Below are 26,308 nucleotides of genomic sequence, written 5' to 3'. Positions count from 1 at the left end.
AATAAAAAATAAATGCCAGGATAACAGTACTGTATGGTAAACTAAAATTCATAAATCGAGACGTCTACAGACGGACTCATGAAGCAGACAAAGGGATAAATACAATAACGAAAGTAAAAATGTGTGTGTTGTGTTTGCCTGCTTCTCCGTGGTCTCCTCAAGCGGTCCCCAAATCCCGCTGGCCGCCGAACGGGCCCCCGAGTCCTGGCGCGGGAAACGCCCAATGGCGCGAACTCATGCCACCGGCAGCCGCCCACGCGAGGCAGCCAAGCTCTCTCCTCTGCCGTCCCACGCTCCACAAAGCACCGAGGTCTCTCAGGCGCACACACCACGGAGACACCACGGAGACACAGCCGTCACAAAGCCAGCACCATTGGGATCAGAGAGAAGGATGCGTCCGCCTTCCACCGCAGCCAGGAACAGAGAGAGTGTGTGAATGCAACCGCCTATGACTAAGCCCAGCACTAGAGAAAGCAATGCGTCCAGTCCTTAATGAAAACCCAGCGCAAGAGAGCAAATGAACCGTGACCATTTGTGATGCCAGCCACGAACTGAGAGCAAAAATGGCAGTGCTCTGCCTTTTTGTCCCTCATGCTGGAACGTTCTGTGATGACATCACGTGCGTGCCAATCAAGGAGCGCTATCAGATCGCTCCACGGCCACGAGCAATCATCATCTCTCGGGGCGGGGCCCCACGGCCCCCCTTGCGATGACTCGGCTGGTGGCGTCAGTGGTAGTCGAATGTCCAGATCCGGTCGGTGATTGTGTAGTTTATTTAATTTAGTGTTGATCGCATGGCTGGTGTTGTCAATGTCATAAGGAACAAAGGGGAAACCACAGAGGCAATCTACACTCAGGGAATTTAACCTTATACCCTAATTAATTAGCATAGCTCCACCTCTTGCATGGAGTCAAATATATGTACAGTCACGTGAAAAAGTAAGTACACCCCATGTAACGTTTTGACTTTTTCAACATATTTCAACATACAGCTATTTGATCTTCATTTCAACAATATTGATAGATAAAGGTGATATAATATAACAAATAACATGAAACATTTACATTTTGTAGTCCATTGTATGATTTAAATAAACATAAATGCAAATTTTGCATGTGGAAAAAGTAAGTACACCCCTACATTTACCACTACTTAAAATACCTAAAATTAGAATCAGATGCACCAGCTCAGGTGCAAATGATTAGAACATCGTTAGAGAGGATCTTGGAGGAACCTGTCTTATTTAAACCTCAGACATTTAGTTTGGTTTGCTCTTTGTTGATGAAGTGTGCGGCGTCACCATGCCTAGATCAAAAAAGCTCTCTGAGGCCTTCAGAAAGAAGGTTATAGATGCCTACGAGTCTGGGAAGGGATTTAAAAAGATCTTCAAACAATTTGAAATCAATCATTCGACTGTCCGGAAGATCATCTACAAGTGGAGAAGATTCCAAACAACTGCCAACTTGTTCAGGCCAGGCCACCCCAGCAAGTTCAGCCCAAGAGCAGACCACAAGATGTTGAAAGAAGTCTCTAAGAAACCCAGAATGTCATCACGGGACCTACAGGTAGCTCTTGCCACTGTTGATGTCAAAGTGCACGAGTCTACCATTAGAAAGAGGCTGCACAAATTTGATCTACATGGGAGGTGTGCCAGGAGGAAACCTTTGCTGTCCGGAAAGAACATCAGGGCAAGACTAAAGTTTACCAATGAACACCTCGGCAAACACCAGCACTTCTGGAACAATGTGCTCTGGACAGATGAATCAAATGTAGAGCTATTTGGCCACAGTACCAGAAGACATGTTTGGCGAAAACCAAAGACAGCATTTGACCACAAGAACCTGATACCAACTGTAAAGCATGGTGGTGGAAATATTATGGTTTGGGGCAGCTTTGCTGCATCAGGGCCTGGGCAGCTCACCATCATAGAATCCACTATGAATTCTTCATTGTACCAGAGGGTGCTTGAGGATAACGTGAGGCCATCTGTCGGAGAGTTGAAGCTCAACCAAAGGTGGACCTTGCAACATGACAATGACCCTAAACATACCAGTAAATCCACCAAGGAATGGCTGAAAATAAAGAAATGGAGGGTTCTGGAACGGCCAAGTCAAAGCCCGGATCTTAATCCCATCGAGATGTTGTGGGGGGATTTGAAACGAGCTGTGCATGCAAGAAACCCCTCAAACATCGCACAGCTGAAAGAATTCTGCATGGAGGAGTGGGCAAAAATTTCTCCTAGTCGATGTCAGAGACAGGTAGACAGTTATAAGAAACGCCTACTTGAGGTTGTTTCTGCCAAAGGGGGCAATACCACCTATTAGAGCCAATGGTGCACTTACTTTTTCCACATGCGAAATTTCCACATGCGAAATTATTTAAATTATACAGTGGACTACAAAATGTAAATGTTTCATGATATTTGTGATATTATATCACCTTTATCTATCAATATTGTTGAAATGAAGATCAAATAGCTGTATGTTGAAATATGTGGAAAAAGACAAAACTTTGCATAGGGTGTACTTACTTTTTCACGTGACTGTATATGTATATGTATATGTATACTTATATATATCCTGTCAAGTATGTAAAAGTATATTAGAATAGTACATTAGTGTCGACTCTTCCTCCAGAGAGAATGATTTAATGTTACAAAAATATTACATCAAACTGCATGTGTGTATTATTCAATGTGTGTCGTAGTTACGTTCATGCATCATGGTTCATCTCCAAGTTCTAAGAGAACACTGGATGAAGCAGATATTGAAGAAGAGAATGTGTTTGACAGCTATTGAAACCTCCTGCTGACAGCAGCTTGACCTACTTTGTCTCAAAACTCTGTGAATTTTCAGAGAAGGCTCGTTGCGGATTGGAGATCGACTGGTAGGAGTAGACGGAGCCTGTGTGCGAGCTTTTTCTCTTGAGGATGTGCTTGCATTGCTCAGGTGCTGCGGACATGAATCTGAACTGCTGGTGGAGTACGACTGCTGCAATCCTGGTGAGAGTTGCATTCTGGCCCGCAATCAGAAAACTCTAAAGCACACACAAGAGAGCTTGGTGGTCTGACCATATATTTTAATCATTTCTCATTTGTACTCGTGACCTTTCCTTTCCTTCATTTTCTTTTGTTTCTTTTTGTACTTTCCAGTGCTCTCTCTCAGCCTTATATAAGTTCAGCCATTTATTACCCATGCACACAATTTAATGTTAGGCTTTCTCCTTGCATGCTCTATCTTCAATGACCTTTCTTTCTTTGCTCTGCCAGCTTCCTAAACAATGTCCAGTAAGTATGTCTGCCACTTATTTTGTAAAATTGAGTGGCTGTACAACAGACACTATTACTTGTTAATATTGACGTTAAATGATCCTTTGTTTCGTTGTTATAGTACTTTAATATTACTGTGAATACTATTGCCGATATTTTGTATATGTAGTAGTCCAGAGCGATCGGTATACGTATTCGGATGTGCTATAGTAGCCAGTTGGTGGATATTCATGTTGCCTGCAAATGGGTCGATATTATTTCTGAATTGTGAAGCAAGGCAAGTGAAATAATATTTCAAGAAGCTAACTTTATTGGGAAGGAAGGAAATTAATGGGACATGCAGATGTGGGGAGAAGAGGGCAGGGGTAAAAATTCTACGTATTTTGTAGACATAGTAGATATTATTTTGGTTGTTTGGTGACAAATATTGCAGGTTCCCAATTGATTTGACTTTGAAGAATAACAACTGATAAATGCAAATTAGAGTTATAGTTAAGACTGGGAAGTTGCATTGTTGAAAGTTTCATACGTCATGGTGTAGAGAGCAAAACTTTGAAGACCTTATGTCCTGGGATCTCATCAAGTGTGATTCTGACCGGTGGTCTGTTAAATTAAGACTTGAACGCAAAGTTGGCAGCCCGTTTCTCTGCTGGAGTGATCTGTGGCTGATGTGCTTTTGCTCGGTTACCCGCTTGTTGGAGCTTGACGTAGGAGGGCACTTGTCAAAGTACGGACCTCGTACGTCTCGCACTGTGGAGGGTAAAGGGCCGGGTTTGCATCTTGTCTGCCTTGAAATTGATGAGATATGCAAGCACCTCGACCCACGGAACACACCAAATCAAAATTTGAAGTCGAGTACCTTTGCTGGCATTCTCTCTGATTGTAGGTCAACCAAAACAATAAGTTTGTTTTCTCTAACGTGGTGTATGAGCAAAACGGAGGATACCCACTTTAACACAAATTTGCAGTGTTTGTTTCCAAGTCGTTCAGATATGCGATGAAATGCGCCTGCTTGATGAACCTGATATTTTGTGTGAAAGCAATTTTTCCATTTACACTGTATGGGGAAAAAATAGTGCCTGATGTGAATCCTTAGAAACATTGGCATCAAAGATAATTGGCATGAAAAAGATCCCTGAAGACAAAACTAGGCATGAATGGCAATTACCGCTGTAGTGAAGCATTTCGGCACGCTAGTAAAGCTTATTTTAAATTGCTTCAGTTTTGCACAAATATAAAAAGGAATGCAAAAATGAAATACACAGTTGATAATGAGTTGCACATAGAACTTAGATTCAACAGATTGAAATGTCATTGCAAAACCGACTGTCGGTGACATCCTAAAACTCAACATGTGATGCTGATTGAATTGGCACACTAAATATGTTCCCAAAGCAAAAATAAATAGCTGATACTGGCTTTCACAGAGGTTAATACATCAGGCATTGCTACAAGACTTCTTTCTAGAAAAACAAGCTTTCTGAGTATTGCGCTGCAATACATGTCCCCTACCGGCATTCCGTCATCCGGAAAACTGTTGGGGAAATTACCAAAGTTAAAAGTGCCATAACTTTGTCAATAAAGTTCATGAATGGTTGCAGAGACCCCTACTTCTCACTAAAAGGGGAAAAATAATGTAAATCGGAGTTAAAATAAGCCCGCAAGGTCGCTCCGTGGAGCAGCCTGCACGTATTGCACTAGGTGTGAATTATATAATTACCAACTCACGGTCTGAGGTAACTCAGCCAAAAATTATCCAATTTGCACCAAATAAAGTTTATGAATGGTTGCACAGACCCCTACTTCTCACTAAAAGTGGAAACAGAATGTAAATTGGAGTTAAAACAAGGAATATTAACAGCTTTGACTTACCGCACTCCAAATTAAAGTCCGGAAAACTGTTGGGGAAATTACCAAAGTTCAAAGTGCCATAACTTTGTCAAAAATGATCGAATTGTCCTGAAGTTCGAACTTGATCTGTAACTTATCATGACGAAACCATGTACCAAGTTTGAAATCATTAGCATTAAGAGTTTAGGAAAAAAGTCCGGGAAACTGTTCTTTGCGTGACGGACTGACAGACGGACAGACGGAGGGACGGAGTGCAAACCTATAGTCCCCTCCGGTGTACACTGGTAGGGGACGAACATGCATTCTGTGTATTGTGCTGCAATACATGTCCGCTACCGGCAGTCTGTCGTCCGGAAAACTGTTGGGGAAATTACCAAAGTTCAAAGTGCCATAACTTTGTCAAAAATGATCGAAACGTCGTGAAGTTCGAACTTCCTCTGTACCTTATCATGAGGAAACCATGTGCCAAGTTTGAAATCATTAGCATTAAGAGTTTAGAAAAAAAAGTCCGGAAAACTGTTGTTTGTGTGACGGACTGACAGACTGACAGACTGACAGACGGAGGGACGGAGTGCAAACCTATAGTCCCCTCCGGTGTACACCGGTAGGGGACTAATAAGGATGTTTAGCTGAATCACCAGGTGTGTTTCAAGAAGTTTTATCCCGGAAATGATTCTGTGGTAAAAGCATCTGTTCAAGTCCCCCACCAACAATGTATCATGATCCTGAGGTCACTAAACTGCCGAATTGTTACCTCTTCTTCTTTCTTTCTTTCTTTATTTCAGAAAGATGATAACTGATTCATCTTTCTTCAGCCAGGTTAGCACAATAATGGCTGAAGCGATGACAATGATTCTAACGGGAGGAAGCGACATTGTCTCTGGGGCAATGCACTCATACCATAGCGTTGTAAAATAAATTGAACTTGTTCGGCAATCGAGAGTCATTCACATAACCATTGCACGCCAATTATGCATGCATACATAGACTGGGACATCCGTATGCTCTAATTGGGGTCATGCTGATCCCATATAGCAAGTCTGGATGTAATCCACAGAGAAATGTAGGAGGAGTAGCATGACAAACACACACGCACAATCACACAAAAACACACACACAAACACACAAACACACACCAGTCAGTGAATTAGAGTAAGGATTACTGAAACTAGCAGAAGCCCATAGTAGAAATACCACAATATTAAAAAAAGAAAATAAAAGCCTTTTATTGTTGCGCTGTTTGAAAGAGCTCAGAAATGGGAGGTTCAATAAGGAATGGCTTGAGTTGTTGTATGCACCTGGCTCTTAAAGAAGAGAAGAGTAAAATGAGTTAAACAACTTATTGATCAGGCTCGAACCACCATTTGGGTGGTGGGTGGGAGAACGTACAGGCATGTTGCTTAGCCAGCTCAGACACTCCACTGGAGCATGGTAACACCCGACTTGGCGACTTGCTTTATTATCTGCAAAAGTTCATTATAATCTTTATCTTTGTTATCTCACTTTATTATCTCACTCATATCCTCGCCTTTCCATACCCTCGCTCCTCTCCTCTCCTTTCCACACCTCTCACTCCTCTCCACCCCTCGCTCATCTCCTTGCCTTTCCACAACCTCACTCCTCTCCACCCCTCACTTTATCTCCACCCCTCACTTTATCTCCACCCCTCACTCATCTTCACCCCTCACTCATCTCCTTTCCTTTCCACACCTCTCACTCCTTTCCCTCCACACTCCTCTCCTCTCCACACCTCTCACTCCTCTCCACCCCTCACTCATCTCCTCTCCTTTACACACCTCTCACTCCTCTCCCCCCTCACTCTTCTCCTTGCCTTTCCACAACCTCACTCCTCTCCACCCCTCACTCATCTCCACCCCTCACTCATCTCCTCTCCTTTACACACCTCTCACTCCTCTCCACCCCTCGCTCATCTCCTTGCCTTTCCACAACCTCACTCCTCTCCACCCCTCACTTTATCTCCACCCCTCACTTTATCTCCACCCCTCACTCATCTTCACCCCTCACTCATCTCCTTTCCTTTCCACACCTCTCACTCCTTTCCCCCCACACTCCTCTCCTCTCCACACCTCTCACTCCTCTCCACCCCTCACTCATCTCCTCTCCTTTACACACCTCTCACTCCTCTCCCCCCTCACTCTTCTCTCGCCCTTCCCTCCTCACTACTCCTCTTCTTCCCGCATCACTCCTCTCCACTCCTCTCTCCTCTCTCCTCTCATCCCCTCCTCACTCATCTCCCCCCCCCCTAACTCCTCTCCAACCTGTCACTCCTCTCCAACCTGTCACTCCTCTCCAACCCCTCGCTCCTCTCCAACTCCTCATTGTGCACACTACACAGTGGAGAGCATCGCACACAGGGAATAGGTGGAGAGGATCACACACAGGGGATAGGGGGAGAGGAGAAAGGGTATATAAAGAGTGGCTAGTATACCTTGACTTGATTGACTTGACTTGAGTAGAAGAAGTGGGGAGAACCTGCCATGACTGACTTACTTCTGTTGTTCATTTTTAATCTTGAAAGCATCAAACACACTTTGCTTAAAAATTAAAAATTGATTAAAAGCAAGCATTATTTAATAAATATTGCATTCCATAGTTAGTCAACATAAACAATTTATTATGTACAAAGTTTTTCGAAGTATTATTTAATTACACAGTTGGAAAAGAATAAACTCACCTTAAATAAACTCGATATAAACCCTGGTAGTGTGAAAATACATAATCGTTCTATGGTTCGATCCCTAACTTCAGTTTTCAGTCGCTGTACTTTTACCAAGTATAATAAACAAGCATTCTGAGTATTGCGCTGCAATACATGTCTCCTACCAAAGTTCAAAGTGCCATAACTTTGTCAAAAATGATCGAATATGCAAATTTATGCACGGTTGATGCTGGTTAACAAATTTGAACTGAGGTATGCTGAGACATGTGTGTCACGCCTCGCCTCGTTGATAAGCCCGCAAGGTCGCTCCGTGGAGCAGCCTGCACGTATTGCACTATGTGAATTATATAATTACCAACTCACGGTCTGAGGTATTTGCGATTCAAGAGATATCCATTTTTAAAATATTTTCGTTTAATTAACGATATCTGTCAAACCACGTGCCCTATCGCAAATTCCAAAAGGACATTTTAGTAGACTGACATGCTGAACAGATCTGTGAAGTTTCCCCTCGATTGGATCAAAAATGAGGGAGGGGCTCGGTTTTAAAGGTTCATGCTTAAAAACGTCATAACTCTGAAACCATGTGACGCATGACGTCGTTGACTTTTTTGTTCGTCATGGGTATGCGATTCTGCCTGCAAAGTTTGGCCTCGATCTGTTCAGCCGTTGCAGAGAAAAAGGGGTTTTCGTGGCGGCCGAATCACGTGACCTGTGACGTCATAATTACCATTAAAATATTCTACAGACCGAGTCCCCCCTACGGTGAAAATTTGATCTCAATCGGTCCTATTATTGCAGAGAAAATCTTTTTTAAAGGAAATTAAAACTTAAAATGGTACTGAGTTAAGGATCATCAGAATTATCAGAATTACCAAAGTTCAAAGTGCCATAACTTTGTCAAAAATGATCGAAACGTCGTGAAGTTCGAACTTGATCTGTAACTTACCATGAGGAAACCATGTGCCAAGTTTGAAATTAGCATAAAGAGTTTAGAAAAAAAGTCCGGAAAACTTTTCTTTGTGTGACGGACTGACGGACTGATGGACCGACGGGCAGACGGACAGACGGACGGACGGACGGACTGACGGACTGACGGACTGACGGACTGACAGACGGACAGACCGTTGGGATGGCGTGCAAACCTATAGTCCCCTCCGGTGTACACCGGTAGGGGACTATTAACTAATTCCCCAGTGGGGAACCTTAACCTCCTATCCACCCTCCTATCCACCCTCCTTCCTCCTCTCCACCCCTCCCACCTCTCTCCTTTTCCCCGTCCACACATCGCATGAACTTTCCTGAAAACGAGACTTAAACTATCCTGGCCTTGATTTCATTTAAAATGCATTTTGGTCTAAAATGGTAACTTTCGTCCAATTTTCTTCCCGTTCTTTGCAACCCTTTGCAACCCCCACCCCTCCCCCCCTGCTGGGATCCCCAATGATCCGAATTCACAAAATTGAAGCCTGAAAAATTGTGTGGGCCATCGAGTATCGGGTGTCAGAGCAATTGGTTGGTAAATAAGGGATGAGTAGGGATCAAAAGTTTTGGGTTCATCCCACCCCCACCTGCTCGGAGCCCCATGACCCAAAATCGAAAAATCTAAGTGGGCGATTGTGCGGAATACTTTATTGTATTCAGGTGTCGCCAGGTGATAAGGGAGTGATAAGGAACAATCAGCCAGGTGATAAGGGAGTAATTGCAAAAATAGCAAAAAGTTAACGGACGAGCGGACAGACATCCGGACATTACGGCCCATTTTATAAGTTAATCTCTTTGAGAATTGAGATGTGGTGACCTAAAAAAGAGTGGTTGTATTGGTCTGTAAGAGCCAGGCGTCCGCCTCCGAATTCATTGCCAGGCATGTGGGTATAGCAATATTAAAGTCTTGCCAATTTTTTCCATCAGCTCATTTTTCAACTTAACAAACAGATCTTTCAAAAATTATATTGGAGTTTGTATTTACAAGTATGAATAAAAAAGAAAACTACAGATTCATTTCGTAATACTGCATAATGATAACGGATTAGGTTTTAATTATATGGTGACAGGTCTCATTTCAGTTCGTCATATTGGCTGACTTAATTGATTTGAAACCTTTATCAAATTTGTCTGTTTCTACTTTTTAGCCAATTTCACCACTGCCTGGAGTCCTGAAGTGACCTCACCCAATATATATATATATATATATATATATATATATATATATATATATATATATATATATATATATGTGTGTGTGTCATTTGATTCCTACAATTGGAAGTTTTTTGAACAGAGAAATAAAGACAAAAGTGGCAAAGAACCAGTCAACCATACTTACATTTCTTCAGCTTTTTTCTTGAGTTCTTCTGTGTGGTGAATCACACTTCATTTGACTCAGGGTTTATTTTTTGTCGTTGAAAGAATAGAAGGATAAAAAACACGAGTCAGTACAGAATATATTAGGACAAATAATGTGAATCTGTTTTGAGAAATTGAGAGTGTGAGACCCTCTTCGTTGGGCATGAATATTGACCTTGGGACTGTCTTCGGTGCATTTTAGGTAGGAGGAATGTCAGAACTCATATATATTTTTCTAAATTACCATATTTCTTTTCTCGCTGCTATATACTTGTACATGTAGTCATAATATCGTACGTGGACTGATGATGGCACAGAACGATGAGTGACACTTGACAGGCATTGACATAAAGTAATGGGTAACTGCAGTGGAGTGTAATGGAGTGTTGTGTGGCTGTTTCTGGAATCAAGAGTGGTAAAGTATGTGTTAATCACCGATATTTGTTAAACAATGAACAAAATATTACGGCAGTTAAAATTGAAAAGGGCCCGCAAAAATACATCACGGAGGCTCTCTTTTAAAATAACCCTATAAAAGATCCCCTTTGGAAAAAAAACAAAACCCTTTTTCAGCACATGATTTCAGCACATCATTTCAGCACATCATTTCAGCACATCATTTCAGCACATCATTTCAGCACATCATTTCAGCACATCATTTCAGCACATCATTTCAGCACATCATTTCAGCACATCATTTCAGCACATGATTTCAGCACATGATTTCAGCACATGATTTCAGCACATCATTTCAGCACATCATTTCAGCACATCATTTCAGCACATCATTTCAGCACATCATTTCAGCACATCATTTCCACGTGACAATTGGACCACAATTTATCACCTGATACTATTTTCCTAACCATCCATAATTCTCTCTCCCTTCCTCTCCCACAAAAAAATTAACAAAACAGAAACAAGTTAGAAAAAACATCTTAAAATAATGAAAAACATGCAGTGTTGGAATCCCAACAAAACAACCAAACAAGGTAGAAAATGCACCACAATCCTTTTACGGATTGCCATCACGACATGTTTTGACATTTTTGTCATTGGTGACTGTGTGGCAATAGTATCAATTGTATGAAGATGTCTATATGAGAGGGAATAGTGCATTTGTAATGTGGGTTGGTGTAATTGTGGATTTTATTTGTTGTGGAAATGAGACATCGAGACATGTCATATTGTGGTGTCATTCGTACCTTGTTTGGTAGTTTTTTTGTGGGGGAATTCTATCCCGACATGTTTTTTCTTTATTTTTAAATGTTTTTTTCTAATTTGTATTGTTAGTAATGAACACAGATGTTCAACAGGCGAGCACTGAGTATTCGTTTTGGAGATGTACCAAACCATTATAGTAGGTATCAAATAAGCCATTGTAGGAATGTTATTTAATACGCGGGGTGTTCAAAACCTCCTTGGAACAGGATGCTCACAATAGCCTATAGAAACGCCAACTCTAAAAAAAATTATTCGGTTGAGGCCAAGCGAAACGAGGTCGAGGCCGTTTATTCTTCCTGGTACATTTAGTCCTGGTACGAATGCTGCCTGCATGTTCTCTCCCTACAACCAATGCTTTCAGAAAACTAATTTGGAATGCACCTGCATATTCTATCCAATCATGTACAGTGTCTATATAAAGTCTACACACCCTTTCTGAATTTTAAACTTTTGTTGCCATATAGCCTGGAATTAAAATGCATTAAAGCAGACTTTTCCCACTTTCATGTACACATCGTAACCCACCACTTCCAAGTGAAAAACAAACTATACAAATTTCAGAAAATTAATTAAAAATACAAAACGAGAATATTTTGGTTGGATAAGTGTCCAACCCCTTATAATAGCAATTGTAAAAAAAATCATATTTATTCTGTGCGGACAAACAAACAAACAGACAGACAGACAAATGAAAAATTGGTCAGAGACCGAGGACTTGCCGGAATGTACTTTTTATCGGCCATTTTAGATCATTAAAAGTAAATAATGACCTCTGCCAAAGTTCAAACGACGTGGGTTTAATCCCTACATGAGAGAATTCCACATAGCTATTTGGGCAGTGTATAAGCTAACAGATCGCTGTCTCCATCGATCTTGCCAAGGTCGTAACACCTATCGGCTCAAAATCCTTTTAACTGTTGACTTGGTAGTTTTTACAATGAAGGAAACACGTCTCGGGAGTACATACGACATAGCGATTGTGAATGTGACAGCTCTGAGGCGTGTTTCGCTTCGCATCGCAGTGACGGTGAGCACCAACATGGTGGCTGTAAGATTAAAATCTTTCAACCAGACATATTAGCATGCTCCTCCCCCTTCATTCCCGTTCTTCAAAGCAAAGCGGGAAAAAATTGTTGTATCGCCATTATATATTACGAGCAATGGTACCCGCCCTAAGGGCGGGGCTTCAATTGGGAGGCGCAAATGATTGGATGACCATCGTTTTGGTTGACCTTGAGCTTGACCTTGGGCCTAGAGGGTGAAAAATTGGGCACAGTCTATTCCAGGGCAAGGCAAATATGTGTGTAAAGTATGGAGATGCTATGTGCAACGATGTAGACATAGTGCTGCACACAAACAGACAAACAGACAGACAGACAAACCAACCAACCAACATACCTGCCGGAATCTATTCCAGCAAGTAACAAATGGACTCAAATGCAATACCCTCTCCTCTGGCGAGGGTAATCAGCTCAGGTGTAACAAATCACATTCAAAATCACACAAAGTTAATTGGTCTCCACCTTTGTTAAATTGTAATGATTCTGATTATTTCAGAATAAAATCAGCTGTTCCTGTAAGTTTCATCTGCTGGGTAGTGCATTTCACAGCAAAGACTCAACCATGTGCACCAAGGAGCTTTCAAAAGCTCCTTGGTGTAAAGGCACAGATCAGGGGATGGGTATAAATTATTTCAAAGGCCTTAAATATCCCTTGGAGCACATTCAAGACAATCATTAAGAAGTGCAAGGCGTATGGTACCACCAAGACCCTGCCTAGATCAGGCCGTCCCTCCAAACTGAATGACCAAGCAAGGAGGAGATTGATCAGAGTGGCCACCAAGAGGCCAATGGCAACTTTGAAGGAGCTACAGGCCTTTATGACAAAGATTGGTCCCTGTGTCCATGTGACGACAATATCCCAAGCACTCCACATGTCTGGCCTGTACGGAAGGATAGCAAGAAGGAAGCCATTACTCAAGAAAGCCCACCTTGAGTCCCATTTGAGATATGCAAAAAAACACTCCGAAGATTCTGAAGCCATGTGGCAAAAAGTTTTGTGGTCTGATGAAACCAAGATGGAACTTTTTGACCTAAATGGAAAATGTTACATTTGGTGCAAACCCAACATGACACATCACTCAAAGAACACCATCCCGATTGGGAAGCATAGCAGCATCATGTTATGGAGATGTTTCTCATCAACAGGGACTGGGAAAATGTCAGGATAGAAGGGAAAAATGGATGGAGCAAAATACAGAAAAATCATAAAGGAAAACCAGCTGCTCTCTGCAAGAAAGATATAATTGGGATGGAAGTTAATCTTTCAGCATGACAACGACCCGAAGCACCCAGCCAAAGCTACACTGGAGTGGCTAAGGAACAAAAAGATAAATGTCCTTGAGTGGCCCAGTCAGAGCAATGACCAAAATCCAATCAAAAATCTGTGGCACGAGTTGAAGATTGCTGTCCATCAACACTCCACACACAACTTCACTGAGCTTGAACAGTTTTGTACTGAAGATTGGGCAAATATTGCCCAATTAAGGTGTGAAAATTGGTAGAGGCCTATCCCAACAGACTCACAGCTGTTATTGCTGTCAAAGGTGCTTCCACCAAGTCTTAACCCAGGGGGGTGGATGGACACTTATCCAACCAATATTTCTAGTTTTGAATTTTTAATTATTTTTCTGAAATTTGTTGAATTTGCTTTTCACTTGGAAGTTGTGGGTTACGATGTGCAAATAAATGTGGAAAAAGTCTGATTTAATGCAACTTAATTCCAGGCTATAAGGCTTTCTATAGGCACTGTAATTTTGTTTAAAATAATTATTCATTGGAAGGCGTTCCTATGTTGAAAGTTTAACATCAAACGCTCATGCAGTTGTGGAGAAAACGAATTTAAAAGCGAATAAAGCTGAAAAAGTGAGGGCAGAAGAAAAAAAGTGAAGGCGTTGGTCGACATTCCACGACATGGTCCAAGGATGTTTGTGGACGAATATTACTAGTTTTATTCAACATTCTTCGAACAAAAAAAAATTATTTGCTAATTATATAAACATATATAGCGCATATTAAACTTTGGGGTTTTTGTAGATTACTGTGAGTACCGCATCTCATTCCGAGAGCTTTTTGACCGCTGCTCGTATGAACAGCTATTGTTTTCCACTGTAAGTGATGCTGCGAGGTTTTCAATTGTTTTGAGGGTTTATGATGACATCCGTCGATATATTTTTTAGTTAACTCTACTCATCTTCCTGCTGTGCTGCATCTGTGCATTCCTGTGCTCTTTCCACCTTTGTTGACCCAATGTTCGCGATTCTTCTACAAGCCTTGGCAATAGTATTGCAAAAAACAGAGTTTGAGTACAGATGACTTGTTGGAAAAAGAATGGGATTGATGACATTCAAAAACTTGGTTTTATTAGCTTCGACATGGAGGTAAGGAGGAGTGAAGATTATTTTTTGGGGGTGACTTTTGAATGATATCATTTTGCAAGGCTTTTCTACCGACATCACTTGAGTAATAAACTTCACACTATTTATTCATATATATCTAATGGAAATATAACAATTAATTATACTGCATTCAAATGACGCACGGATGAAAAGGCATTGCGTAAATAACGTTACCACACATGTATAATAATCCTGGTGTTGGCTTCACGGTTAAGGTGGCTGGCTTAACCTCTTAGAATTCTGGGTTTGAGCCCCTGGCGTGCCGTTGAAATCAGGTGGATTTACTCAGCCTGTCATCCCTCCGAGGTCGGCAAAATGAGAACCAGCTTATAAGCCACTTGACTATCCTGCGTCGGAGTTGCGATCTGTCCAGGATTGTACACCTTACCCAAATGAAACTACCTCAGCAGTCATATGCGCCTCACAACGTGAAATGAATGGTTATACATATATACTATATATATGTATATATATATATATATATATATATATATATATATATATATATATATATATATATATATATATAAGGCTTTATTTCAAAGTTATATATATATATATATATATACACTACGTGGCCAAAAGTATGCGGACACCCCTTAAAATTCGTGGATTCGGCTGTTTCAGCCACACCCATTGCTGACAGGTATATATAATCAAGCACACAGCAATGCAATCTCCATAAACAAACATTGGCAGTAGAATGGGCTGGACTGAAGAGCTCAGTGACCTTCAACGTGGCACCGTCATAGGATGCCATCTTTCCAACAAGTCAGTTCGTCAAATTTCTGCCCTGCTCGAGCTGCCCTGCTTTCTGCCCTCGACTGTAAATGCTGTTATTGTGAAGTGGAAACGTCTCGGAGCAACAACAGCTCAGCGACGAAGTGGTAGGCCACATAAGCTCACCGAACGGGTCCGCCGAGTGCTGAAGCGCATTGTGAGTAAAAATCATCTGTCCTCGGTTGCAACACTCACTACCGAGTTACAAACTGCCTCTGGAAGCAACGTCAGCACAACAACTGTTCGTTGGGAGCTTCATCAATTGGGTTTCCATGGCTGAGCAGCTGCACACAATCTAAGATCACCATGCGCAATGCCAGGCGTCGGCTGCAGTGGTGTAAAGCTCGCTGCCATTGGACTCTGGATCAGTGGAAACACGTAATCTCTGGAGTGATGAATCACGTTTCACCATCTGGCAGTCCGACGGTTGAATCTGGGTTTGGCAGATGCCAGGAGAACGCTACCTGCCCGAATGTACAGTGCCAACTGTAAAGTTTGGTGGAGGAGGATTAATGGTCGAGGGCTGTTTTTCATGGTTCTGGCTGGGTCCCTTAGTTCCAGTGAAGGGAAATTTTAACGCTACAGCATACAATGACATTCCAGATGATTGTGTGCCTCCATATTTGTGGCAACAGTTTGGGGAAGGTCCTTTCCTGTTTCAGCTTGACAATGCCCCCGTGCACAAAGCGAAGTCCATGCAGAAATGGTTTGTCTGGATCAGTGTGGAAGAACTTGACTGGCCTGCACAGAGCCCTGATCTCAACCCATCAAACACCTTTGCGATTAATTGGAACGCCGACTGTGAGCCAGGCTTAATCGCCCAACATCAGTGCCCGACCTCACGAATGCTCGTGGCTGAATGGAAGCAAATCTCCGCAGTAATGTTCCAACATCTAGTGGAAAGCCTTCCCAGAAGAGTGGAGGCTGTTATGTTATAGCAACAAAGGTGGGTACCAACTCCACATTTACGCTTATGATTTTGGAATGAGATGTTCGACGAGCACATACGGGTGTGATGTTGGTGTGTCCACTTACTTTTTGGCCATGTATTGTACATATATATGTGACTGGCTCTGGCAAAACCAGACACTTGTCGGCATTTCTCTTTGCGAGAAAAAGCCGAACAGAGTCAAAATATGACCACAGGGACCAAACTGAGATTTTTACATGGATAGAAAGAGTAACTTCTCTAGATTATTATGCAACAAAACATTTTCCCAAGAAACAACAGAAAGGTTGTGAATTTCGACGAAGAATCTAAAATGTCAAAATGTGCTCAAAGTCAGGAAGATCGTGAAATTTCGATGTTTTACTACGAGGCATACATCGTAATTCGAAGGAGATCACTGACATACATGTTTGGTATGAATGAAATGCTCTAGGTGTGCACATTATTTGTGCGTGTGAAGTATATTGTGAACTTTGAACCTAATTATCTCCATTGTTTAAACGAAAATATAATTGTCATTAAAATACCACAACTTCGTTAATTTTCATCCAAGTAACAGAATGTATATATCAAATGAAAGAGAAAAGCATGGGGAATCAGATGATATCAAAATCTCAATTTTGATTTTTGCCCCCCCCCCCCCCCCCCAAGTGTCTATATATATATATAAAATCCTTTTGGGCATTTTTTTTCCTCATCATTGTACTCAAATAATTTTCACTCTTCTCCAACAAAAAACAGGTTGAATTAATTACGTCCACCACCGAAGGTGGATGGAGGTGATGTTTTCACCCCTATCTGTCTGTCTGTTTATTCGATTTTGCAAGTATATTGGTCGGTTGAGTTTGTTTGTCTGTAAACAATATATGTCAAAAAGTTGTGGATGGTTTCGGATGAGAATTGGTGGAGAGGTTGGGTATGTGACAAGGGCGAAATGATTACATTTTGGTGAAAATCCGGATCAGGATTTGAGGATTTTAAAGTGAGTCTTCACCATTGAGAAATAGGGCAAAAAACCGATAAAAATGAAGACTTAAAAAGTTATGGGCGGATTCAAACGAAACATGGTGGACAGGTTGGGTGTGTGTCAAGGACGAATCAATTGGATTTTCGTGAAGAATCGAATCTGGATCCGGATCAAATATTTTTAAAGTGATTCTTCACCATTGAGTGATATGGCCAAAACGATATGTAGCGTGATATTTCAAAAAGTTGTGGACGAATTATGCCAAAACTTGGTGTATGAGTTGGTAATTGGCAAGAACAAGCCGATTAGCTTTTGGTTCAGGTCCGAATCCAAATCCGGCCACTCATTGGATAGAAAACTTAAACTGTTCAGCTTGGCAGAGATTTGCTCTCTACCGAGAGTGCCCTTCTAGTTTATCTTTTGTTATTAATTTGCGTTAACCCAAGGTTTGGGCTGTTTATCAAGTTTAATAACAGCAGAGAATGCACCGACCATCAGACCATGTGCTCTTTAATTGCTGATTCAAAGTTCCATCGAGTACATTCTCGGTACTCGAGATGTGGGGCGGGAGGATTGGTTTGAGGAGTTATTAACATGTGTATACATGGTGCATGGGTAGCCATGGTAGTAATAAATAAACTCTCCATAAATATGATGTTTGGGCTTTAAAAAGACCTGATAGCTTCCTAGATACCAAAATTCGTTTATTGAAAATAAATTATTTGCGAAAGGTAAATATCGTGCAGATAATTCTGACAGATACCACGTTTAATATACTAGTGGGGTCACCCGTGGGAATCTCACGGGCATGGAGGTGTATCGTTGCGATCGGTGCAGCCGTCTTTGCGGTACCCAGGACAATAACATTAGGCGGGAGTCCAAACCTGAAAATGCTCGAGACCAAACCTGAAATTGGAAAAACAATATCGCCTATTTTACTCCAGGGGGTCCCAGGATTACCCACCCAAAATATCGTTGCGATCGGTTCAGCCGTTTTTGCGGTACCTGGGAACGGACGGACGGACAGACAGACGGACATTTGGTGAATTATAGTAAGATGGTACAGTAAAACACTACTCGATCACGTGGTCACATTCTGCCAAACCACATGATTGACCGAAATGTAATGTGCACGTAATATACTGGAGATACTAATGGGAATAACAGAGTTTGGTTCCACACAGTTCTATAATAACAGTTATTGGTGCTTTTATACTATAATACATATAACCTAATATAAATAAAAGTTAATAATGATAACAAGTACAGTAATATAATGAGTAAATAAACATTGGCTGAAACATTCATTTATGATGGAAGAAGAGGAAGAACCAACTGCGTTTTGATGGGGATTGTACTAATTCCGTGGTCAAAGAATGAATGAATGAATGATCGTTTTAAGGCCATTTTCCCCGCTAGAGCGGGGGTTAGCCTTGCGGGCCCCATGACGATCATGGTTCCCTGTTTGAGGCAATGTTTTTATGGCCGGATGCCCTTCCTGACGCCAACCCTTGGTCACGCTCTTACGATGAGCAGGGATACTGTGTACCTATTCTAAATCGGGGTACACACCCTGATCATTCATCCCAGCAAGCTGGTACTCGATTTGCCGACCTCGGAAGGATGAACAGGCTGAGTCAACCCCCCTGGCATTAATTCAGTGATCGACCGGGATTCGAACCCAGGATCCTAGGATCCCAACCCGGCACCCTAACCGCTAAGCCAACACTAGGCTGAAACCATCAATACAAATGAACATTAATTTTACTTTAAATCGTATGATTTAATAAGTTGTTTCACAAATGCATTATACGATAATTCATGCATATACAACCCAGGCTTCAACCTGCACGTTTGCTTTTAGGCATTCTTGTCCTTTATTCAGTTTGCTGCAGAATTAAGTCCAACTAAGCTGCAAATGCACCGTAAACACGAGTTCATGTGTAGATAATTGCAGACCTTGAAGACACTTTGCTTTCTTTTGCAAGGGTAAGCTTTTCGACTGGTAAATAGTTGTTGTTGCTCAACATCCGCCTCCTGCGGGCATTGTGGTGCCAACGACAGGTCATGAACATTTCCGTAGCTGAGAATGTAACCTGGATAGATTTCTACTCCCTCCCAGAGTGCTGCAGAAGCGTCCATCAATGATAGTAATAATTTAGGTTTTCGTAAGGGTATCGACACAGGATGGCCTCCTGCTTTTCAAAGTTCCCGCAGGATCTTTAATGTCTCCAAGTGAATGCTATAAGCTGTGGCAGATGGACCAGCAAAGAGCTGGTCTCTGAAATTTCAAATTTAATTTATGGGTCATGTATCAGGCTGACCAGGCTTGCCAGGACAGTCTTAGCCTCGAGGTTAGATTCTCGGTCCAGCTATAAAATATCGCCCTGGTTTTTTTGAGTTCCTGGCGATACATCATGTGCACTTTACGTTGGAAGGACGTTAGGCAGGAGGACCCATCTGCAAGCACTAATTGGACAACAGTCCCTCATCCCCATGGAGACCTTATGACACTATGAATAGCGGGCCTCCAACAGTATATGCAATGAAACAAATATGGTGGAGGTAGAAGTTGAGGTATGTTACTATTACAGTATTTTACACACAGCATCAATGATTAGAAGCACCTTTGGAGGCCATTTTTTCCCCGCAGAGCAGGGGTTGGCCTTTTTCGGGCACGGTGATCTCCTTTTTGAAGCAATGTTTTATGGCCGGTTGCCCTTCCTGCCGCCAACCCTGTTAGTCGCCTCTTGCCACAGGGAATTACCAGTGAACTGGTACTCAATTTGCCGACCTCAGAAGGATGACACAGGCTGAGTGAACCCCCCTGGTGTTAATTCAGCGATCGACTCGGATTTGAATCCAGGATCCTCGGATCCCAAGCCAGCACCCCCACTAAGCCAACACCAGGCTAGACAGCCTTTCCCCACACAGTGTTGAGAAAAAGGATATGGGAATTTATTGGAACTTGGACATGGGACTTTATTAAAAACAGTTTATCAGAAGAACAAGAACAAGAAGAATCTCGAAGTTCTGCCGCCTTCAGAGCGCGAATGACAAATTTGGTTGGTCGAGATGGCATGAAATTTTGGAAAACTACTCCTAAACTGAAGGACATTTTTTTTTTTAAAATACAAGATCGAGGCTCGTGAAAGAGCTAACATTAATCACAAGAAAAGTCAAACCGACACAAACAACACAAAATTAGGGAGTGGTAGACAAGATGGCGAGAGAGGGGGAATGACACAAACACAACATTTGAGAGCAGGGACATCGAGAGAACTGTGGGAGGGAGAGGGCTTGGGGGGAGCTGGGAGAGGTATAAAACATATGGACACTGCAAGGACTTCCAGGAAAGAAGATTGAATTTCAAAAAAGTGGATCTGGGGTGAATTAGCAGGGGTTGAAAAGATCAAGGTTTTGGATGGGGGAAGATAAGAGATGGTGGTGAACAGCTGTTTTAAAGACTTGGAGGGAGGAGTGCGATTGAAGGGAGTGGGGGAGTTTATTCCAGAGGCGGGACAAAAGGGGATTGAAAGCGTGAAGGTGAGCAGAGAGCCTAGATTTTGGCAGTTTAATCATAAGAGGGTTGCTGGCAGATCTTGTGCGACCTGTAGGAATATTCGGGGGACAGAGCACAGAGAGAGCTGGGGGAGCAAGGCCGGAGACGAGTCGGTAGAAGACAGAAAGACCACCAACCTGCCTGCGGTGACTGAGTGAAAGACCCTCGGAGTTAGCTTCATCGCGGGAGATTCCAATGATTGTGAAAGCGTCGGTTTCAACAGCGTGAAGCCGAGCTAGGTGTGAGGCAGGAGTACCGGCCCAGAGGGGGGAACAGTATTCCATTGAGCTGCAGATGAAAGCCTTGTATGGGGTGAAGAGCTCAGGTGTGCTGAGGAAGGACTTCGCACGACGGAGGATGCCCAGTCGGCGACTGGCTTTGGAGGCGATCTTGAAAATGTCGTTTTCCCAAGAAAGATCATGGCAGATAGTGAGACCCAAAAGCTTGAGCGACAGACAGAACGTCTTGGAGAGGATTGTTGAGAAAGTAGATGGAAGGGTTTTCCAGTCGGTCTTTTCGGAGACATAGTAAGAGTGTGAGATTTGTCAGGATTGAAAGGCATGTTCCACTTGTTTGCCCAGTCTGTGATTTTGTCCAGGTCTGCAGAGAGTGAGGAGGCTGCAGACTGCCGATCTGAGGGATGAAGAATGGAGCGGCAGAGAGTGGAGTTATCACCAAAGAGATAGACAGGATTTTCCAGAGAGTCGGAGAGATCATTGATGAAGACCAAAAAAAGCACAGGGCCCAGAACACTACCTTGGGGAACTCCAGCCAGAACAGGAAGGGGAGATGAGAGAAATCCATTCACGGCCACACGTTGACTATGACCAGAGAGGAAGTTTGCAAGCCATGCGTGGACATTTCCATGGATACCATAGGAGGAGAGTTTGGTGAGCAGAGCGGGTGCCAGATCGTATTTTAGGCACGAGATATGTCAAGGGAGACGACTGATTTCCTGTTTGGCATTGAGGACCTCCATCCATTGTTGAGACAGCAGAAGTAACATGTAATGGGTGTTCTTCAGTGTTCAAAATATATAATTCAATTGAAGTTAAATAGTTCCTCAATCATATACTGACAAACAGACAGAGTGAACCGATTGCTTAACCCTGCTTTGCGCCATGCGTGCGGTGTAATACTAATTTCTAAATCTCTACTGAAAAAAGGTGTTCGTAAAATAAAAGTTTGCATTGTGTCATTTCTGAGCTTAGCCATGACTGATGATGAACCATGCACAAAATGAAACAGCAGATTCAAATAGTGCTGCATTTAGCAAGCCTTCTTGATAATGGGACGATCCATGTTCATTATTAAAGCAAATATTTGTGCATTGCCTTTACTACATATTATGTTCAGCACCCAGTTTGAGAAGAACATTCCTCTGAAGGGATACCATAATTATGTACATTGATTATTTATGAGGGGCCAAATCAAATGTGTGTAGATGCAGACGCATGCACTGAGCTTGCAGATAGCATCCTGCTGCACCACGACTGGCTGCTTCATGTGGAGCATTAAAAGTACAAGCATGTCTCAACATTGGTAAAGTCATTTATCTTGACATGGCTTAGAATTCAGTCCGGTCTATAAATAATGGGTAAACGACGGGAATATCTCGTGAATTTGATACTTTTGTGCACAGCTCTGTTTAACAAATTCAGTGTTACTGACATCCGGTGCTCTCTCAGTCTCACCAGTGGAATCATGCACGCAAACAGAAGATTACCTTTCTTATTGGATTTCTTATTCATTTTCATTAAGCTTTCTCTCTTTTAAGTTTTATCTTTTCCTGTGAGAGGCTTATCTCCTTATGGACACCAAATATATGGAAAAGCTTTTCCATGCATTTGAACTTCATGCTTTGATCTTCCTCTTATTCACTGTGTCCTTTTTCCCACTTCCTATTTCCTCCTTTTCTCCCTCCCACCTCCTTCTATTCTTCTGCTTCCTCCTCCTCTTTCTTCTTCGTCATCTACCCTGCCACTCTGCCATTCTCTGTTCTCTCTGGGTCTGTGGTTTGTCTTTATTACACACTCATCCTTGTATTTAGATATCCCTTTGCCAAACATTTACATAATCTCCATTTAGATATCCATCCATTTATTTCGATATCCTTGGGTTTGATTATAAATTATATTATTAAGAAGAGACTTCTTCTCACATCGTCTTAGTTTATTTTGGGAGGTAGGATGGGTTTATAAATTTGTTTGAATCTGGAGAATCTCCTTCTCCAGCTCCACTTTTATTTTGCGTTCTACTTGTGTGTTTAGAAAACAAAACTGCTGACAGAAACTTCTAATTTGGACCTTTCTGTTGTCCCACCACAATCGCTGGTCCTTAAAACTGGATTTGGAGCCTCTCAGATTGGACCACACCCTCTCAAAGGCATTCCTAAAGGAGGGGTTATCTAATATGGAAATGTTCAGTTTCCAAAAAGAGTAGCGATTTGGAGATAACCCTAAACGGTAACTCATGGTAATGAGGTGATGGTCGGAGAAACCAGACGGGGAAATTTCAGTGGTGGGGGAGAGGTTGGTAAAGGGCAAATTTATATAAAATCTATCAAGTCTGGCAAGGGCCACTTGATTATTGGCAACCTTACACCAGGTAAATTGATGGGTGCCTGGATTTTGTATCCGCCAGATATCTTGAAAACCAAAATCTCTTATTATTTTAGAAAACAGTCTGGCTGGTCCGGAGTGAGGTTCTGCGCCATTCCGATCACACTCAGGTTCCAGGGTGCAATTAAAATCACCCCCCATTATGATGCACTTCTGCAGGTCTAACTGCATCATGTGGAGTCGTAACCTGTCATAGAAGGTTTGTCGGTCTGTGCCCTTTGAAGGGGCGTAGACATATTAAAGTAAAATTTATGTCTCCAACAAAATACAGTGAAGCTAAGTGACCTGGGATTATTTCCTGAAATGAGAGTTGGAGCGGGCAAAAATGGGGATTAATTAGAAAGGCAACTCCTGCTGTTACGAGAGGTTGAATCGCTAAAGTAGCCGGCCTTTTTCATCATTCGATTCCATATAGCGTGAGACGATGGAGTGGAGTGGGTTTCTTGTAAGAAAGCCACATCTAGTTTCCGTTGCCTTACAAGGTTGACCACTTGGAGCATCCTAGACTGGCTCGCACCACCATTTATATTGAGGCTACCAAAAATAGTCATAGAGATGTAAAAGAGGTAAGGAAAGGGAAATATGCGTATCATCCTTTTAGTTCATTTTTGCCTTAACAATGTGTTTAAGCCTACTGCATTGGGGTTCCGTGAAATTGTGGTCACTGGGTCGGCGAATAATACACCTTGCCGTTTCAATAAACCCATGTAGATCAGAAAAATGATCTTTTATTTCAATACATCTTTTTCTAAAAGTCTGGTTCAGGAACTTGAGTATTTGCGATGGTAAGACATTGGAATCACTGTATGTGGGGAATTCCTCAATGTCATAGGATTCCTCCTCAGACATGTCAGAAGCACTATCTGGGACCCCTGGCTCTTGAGACACCAGAATACTCTGTGGTGTGCAGGTGTCCTCCTGCCCTGTTTCTGTAGGACCAGGTTGAGGAAGAGGTTCCACCAGAACCCCAGGTAATGTGGTGGGGAGGGGCGATTCTGCAACCTGTTGCACAATTTGAGGTTCTTCCTCTGGACAATCATTGTGCTCAGGTACATTTTCTAAATTGGCCGGTACAACGACTATTTGATTTGAAAGATCACCGTCAGGTGCGTTGGAACACTGAGGGGTCGAATTTTGCTCTTTTGGCCCCCCAGACGAGTCTCGACCCGACTTGTCATAATCCGCACAAGGATTTAACGTAGTTTGCACTCCAACCTCATCTGGAGGTAGCGCATGCAACTCCTCCACATTAGGCTGAGGGTCCATATCGGCAGCAGGCAGAGGATCTGCAATCACATTTAGCAATACTTCATATCGATTACTCATCGATGTTTTATCAGGTGGTACTGAGTCCAATGCATCAGAGTCTAACACCACCTTACTTTCCTTACAAGGTTTGAGGGACATTCCGAGGTGTTTTCCTCTTTCTCAAAGAGGAGACGAGTGTAAAACCAATCCAAACGTTATCATTTCCGGAGGTTTTCGATGTCGATGGTACGTTTTCTGTCACAGTATCAGGGGGGTGTTGTCTGCTCGGACACCGTGGGGGAAATTTGTGGACAAAACCGTTTTAGATGCCCAAAATTCCCACAGCCGAAACTTTTTAACGTTTCCGTGGACGCATATACCTGGTACTCGTGATTATCCACACCAAACGTAAATACCGCGTTGAGCACCTTGTCCACATTGGATGCAGGAAACACAATGTACGCCTGTCGCCGAAAGGACATGATGTGTTTAGCCTGCTCGTTACGACACCCCAGAGATAACATCGTGATCTCCGACACCACTGTACCATACCGAGAAAGCTCTTTTAAAATTAAATCGTTTTTAAGGAATGGGGGACAATTTGATATCAAGACTTTCACGGCTGGGGTGTCCAGTGGGGAGATCAGGACAAAGTGTCCATTCTCGGAAGACAAACCGGTCGCCACAATTTCATGTACGAGCTGCTCTTCAGCTACTAATATTACCAGGCGTTTGTTCATCCATGAAGCTGCACGGATTTTCTCGAGCCTGATTGTTACCCACTGCAATAACGATGTCTTCCACGGTGACCTCGTTAGGGGGAACGCAAACCACGCCAAGTTTCCGCGTCAAGCCCTCAAAGGCAGCATAGCGGGAACGTGCCGACATTACGACTACACTGGTCAACAAAATTATAAAAGTTTTATGGTTCTAGTATATTTTGAGGTGATTCTAACCAACACGAACAGGTACATTTCGATTATGATATCCAATTTTCACTATCACATCCAGTTTTTGAGAACCAGTATACCATAGGAATACCACTTCATTTGAAACTTGGTTTGATGAAGAACTTTGTGAAGGCCATGGATCAAGATGGTGCTGGCTTCCACTACTTGCTAATGAAGTTCCAAGGCATTGTATCTGAGGCCAAAGTAAAGGCGGGTGTTTTCAATGGTCCTCAAATTCGTCTTGTACTCACTAATCAGGATTTTGTAACGAGACTATCTTAGCTGGAGAGCGTTGCTTGGGATAGCTTTGTGGCTCTTGCTAACAGTTACCTTGGAAATTTTCGAGCACCAAATTATGAAGAGCTTGTGGACAAGATGTTGAAGAGTTACCAGGTGCTCGGTGC

The 26,308-nt window shown here is 42.4% G+C and overlaps 1 protein-coding gene across 1 annotated transcript in view; it reads left to right on the top strand.

Annotated features, from left to right (window-relative positions):
• The window catches only part of LOC137436513 (glutamate receptor-interacting protein 2), a 535,867-nt gene that overhangs the window by 60,369 nt on the left and 449,190 nt on the right, over positions 1-26,308 (top strand). The window contains exon 7 of the mRNA XM_068130374.2: positions 2,857-3,002. Within this exon, the coding sequence (XP_067986475.2) occupies positions 2,857-3,002 (146 nt within the window). The remainder of the gene's footprint in view (positions 1-2,856; positions 3,003-26,308) is intronic.

The sequence above is a fragment of the Myxine glutinosa genome, chromosome 11 (genome assembly GCF_964187855.1).
Source record: "Myxine glutinosa chromosome 11, kmMyxGlut1.1, whole genome shotgun sequence".
In the NCBI taxonomy this organism is placed as follows: Eukaryota; Metazoa; Chordata; class Myxini; order Myxiniformes; family Myxinidae; genus Myxine; species Myxine glutinosa.
The sequence above is the reverse complement of the archived record's forward strand: the minus strand, read 5'-3'. Positions and strand labels throughout refer to the sequence as shown.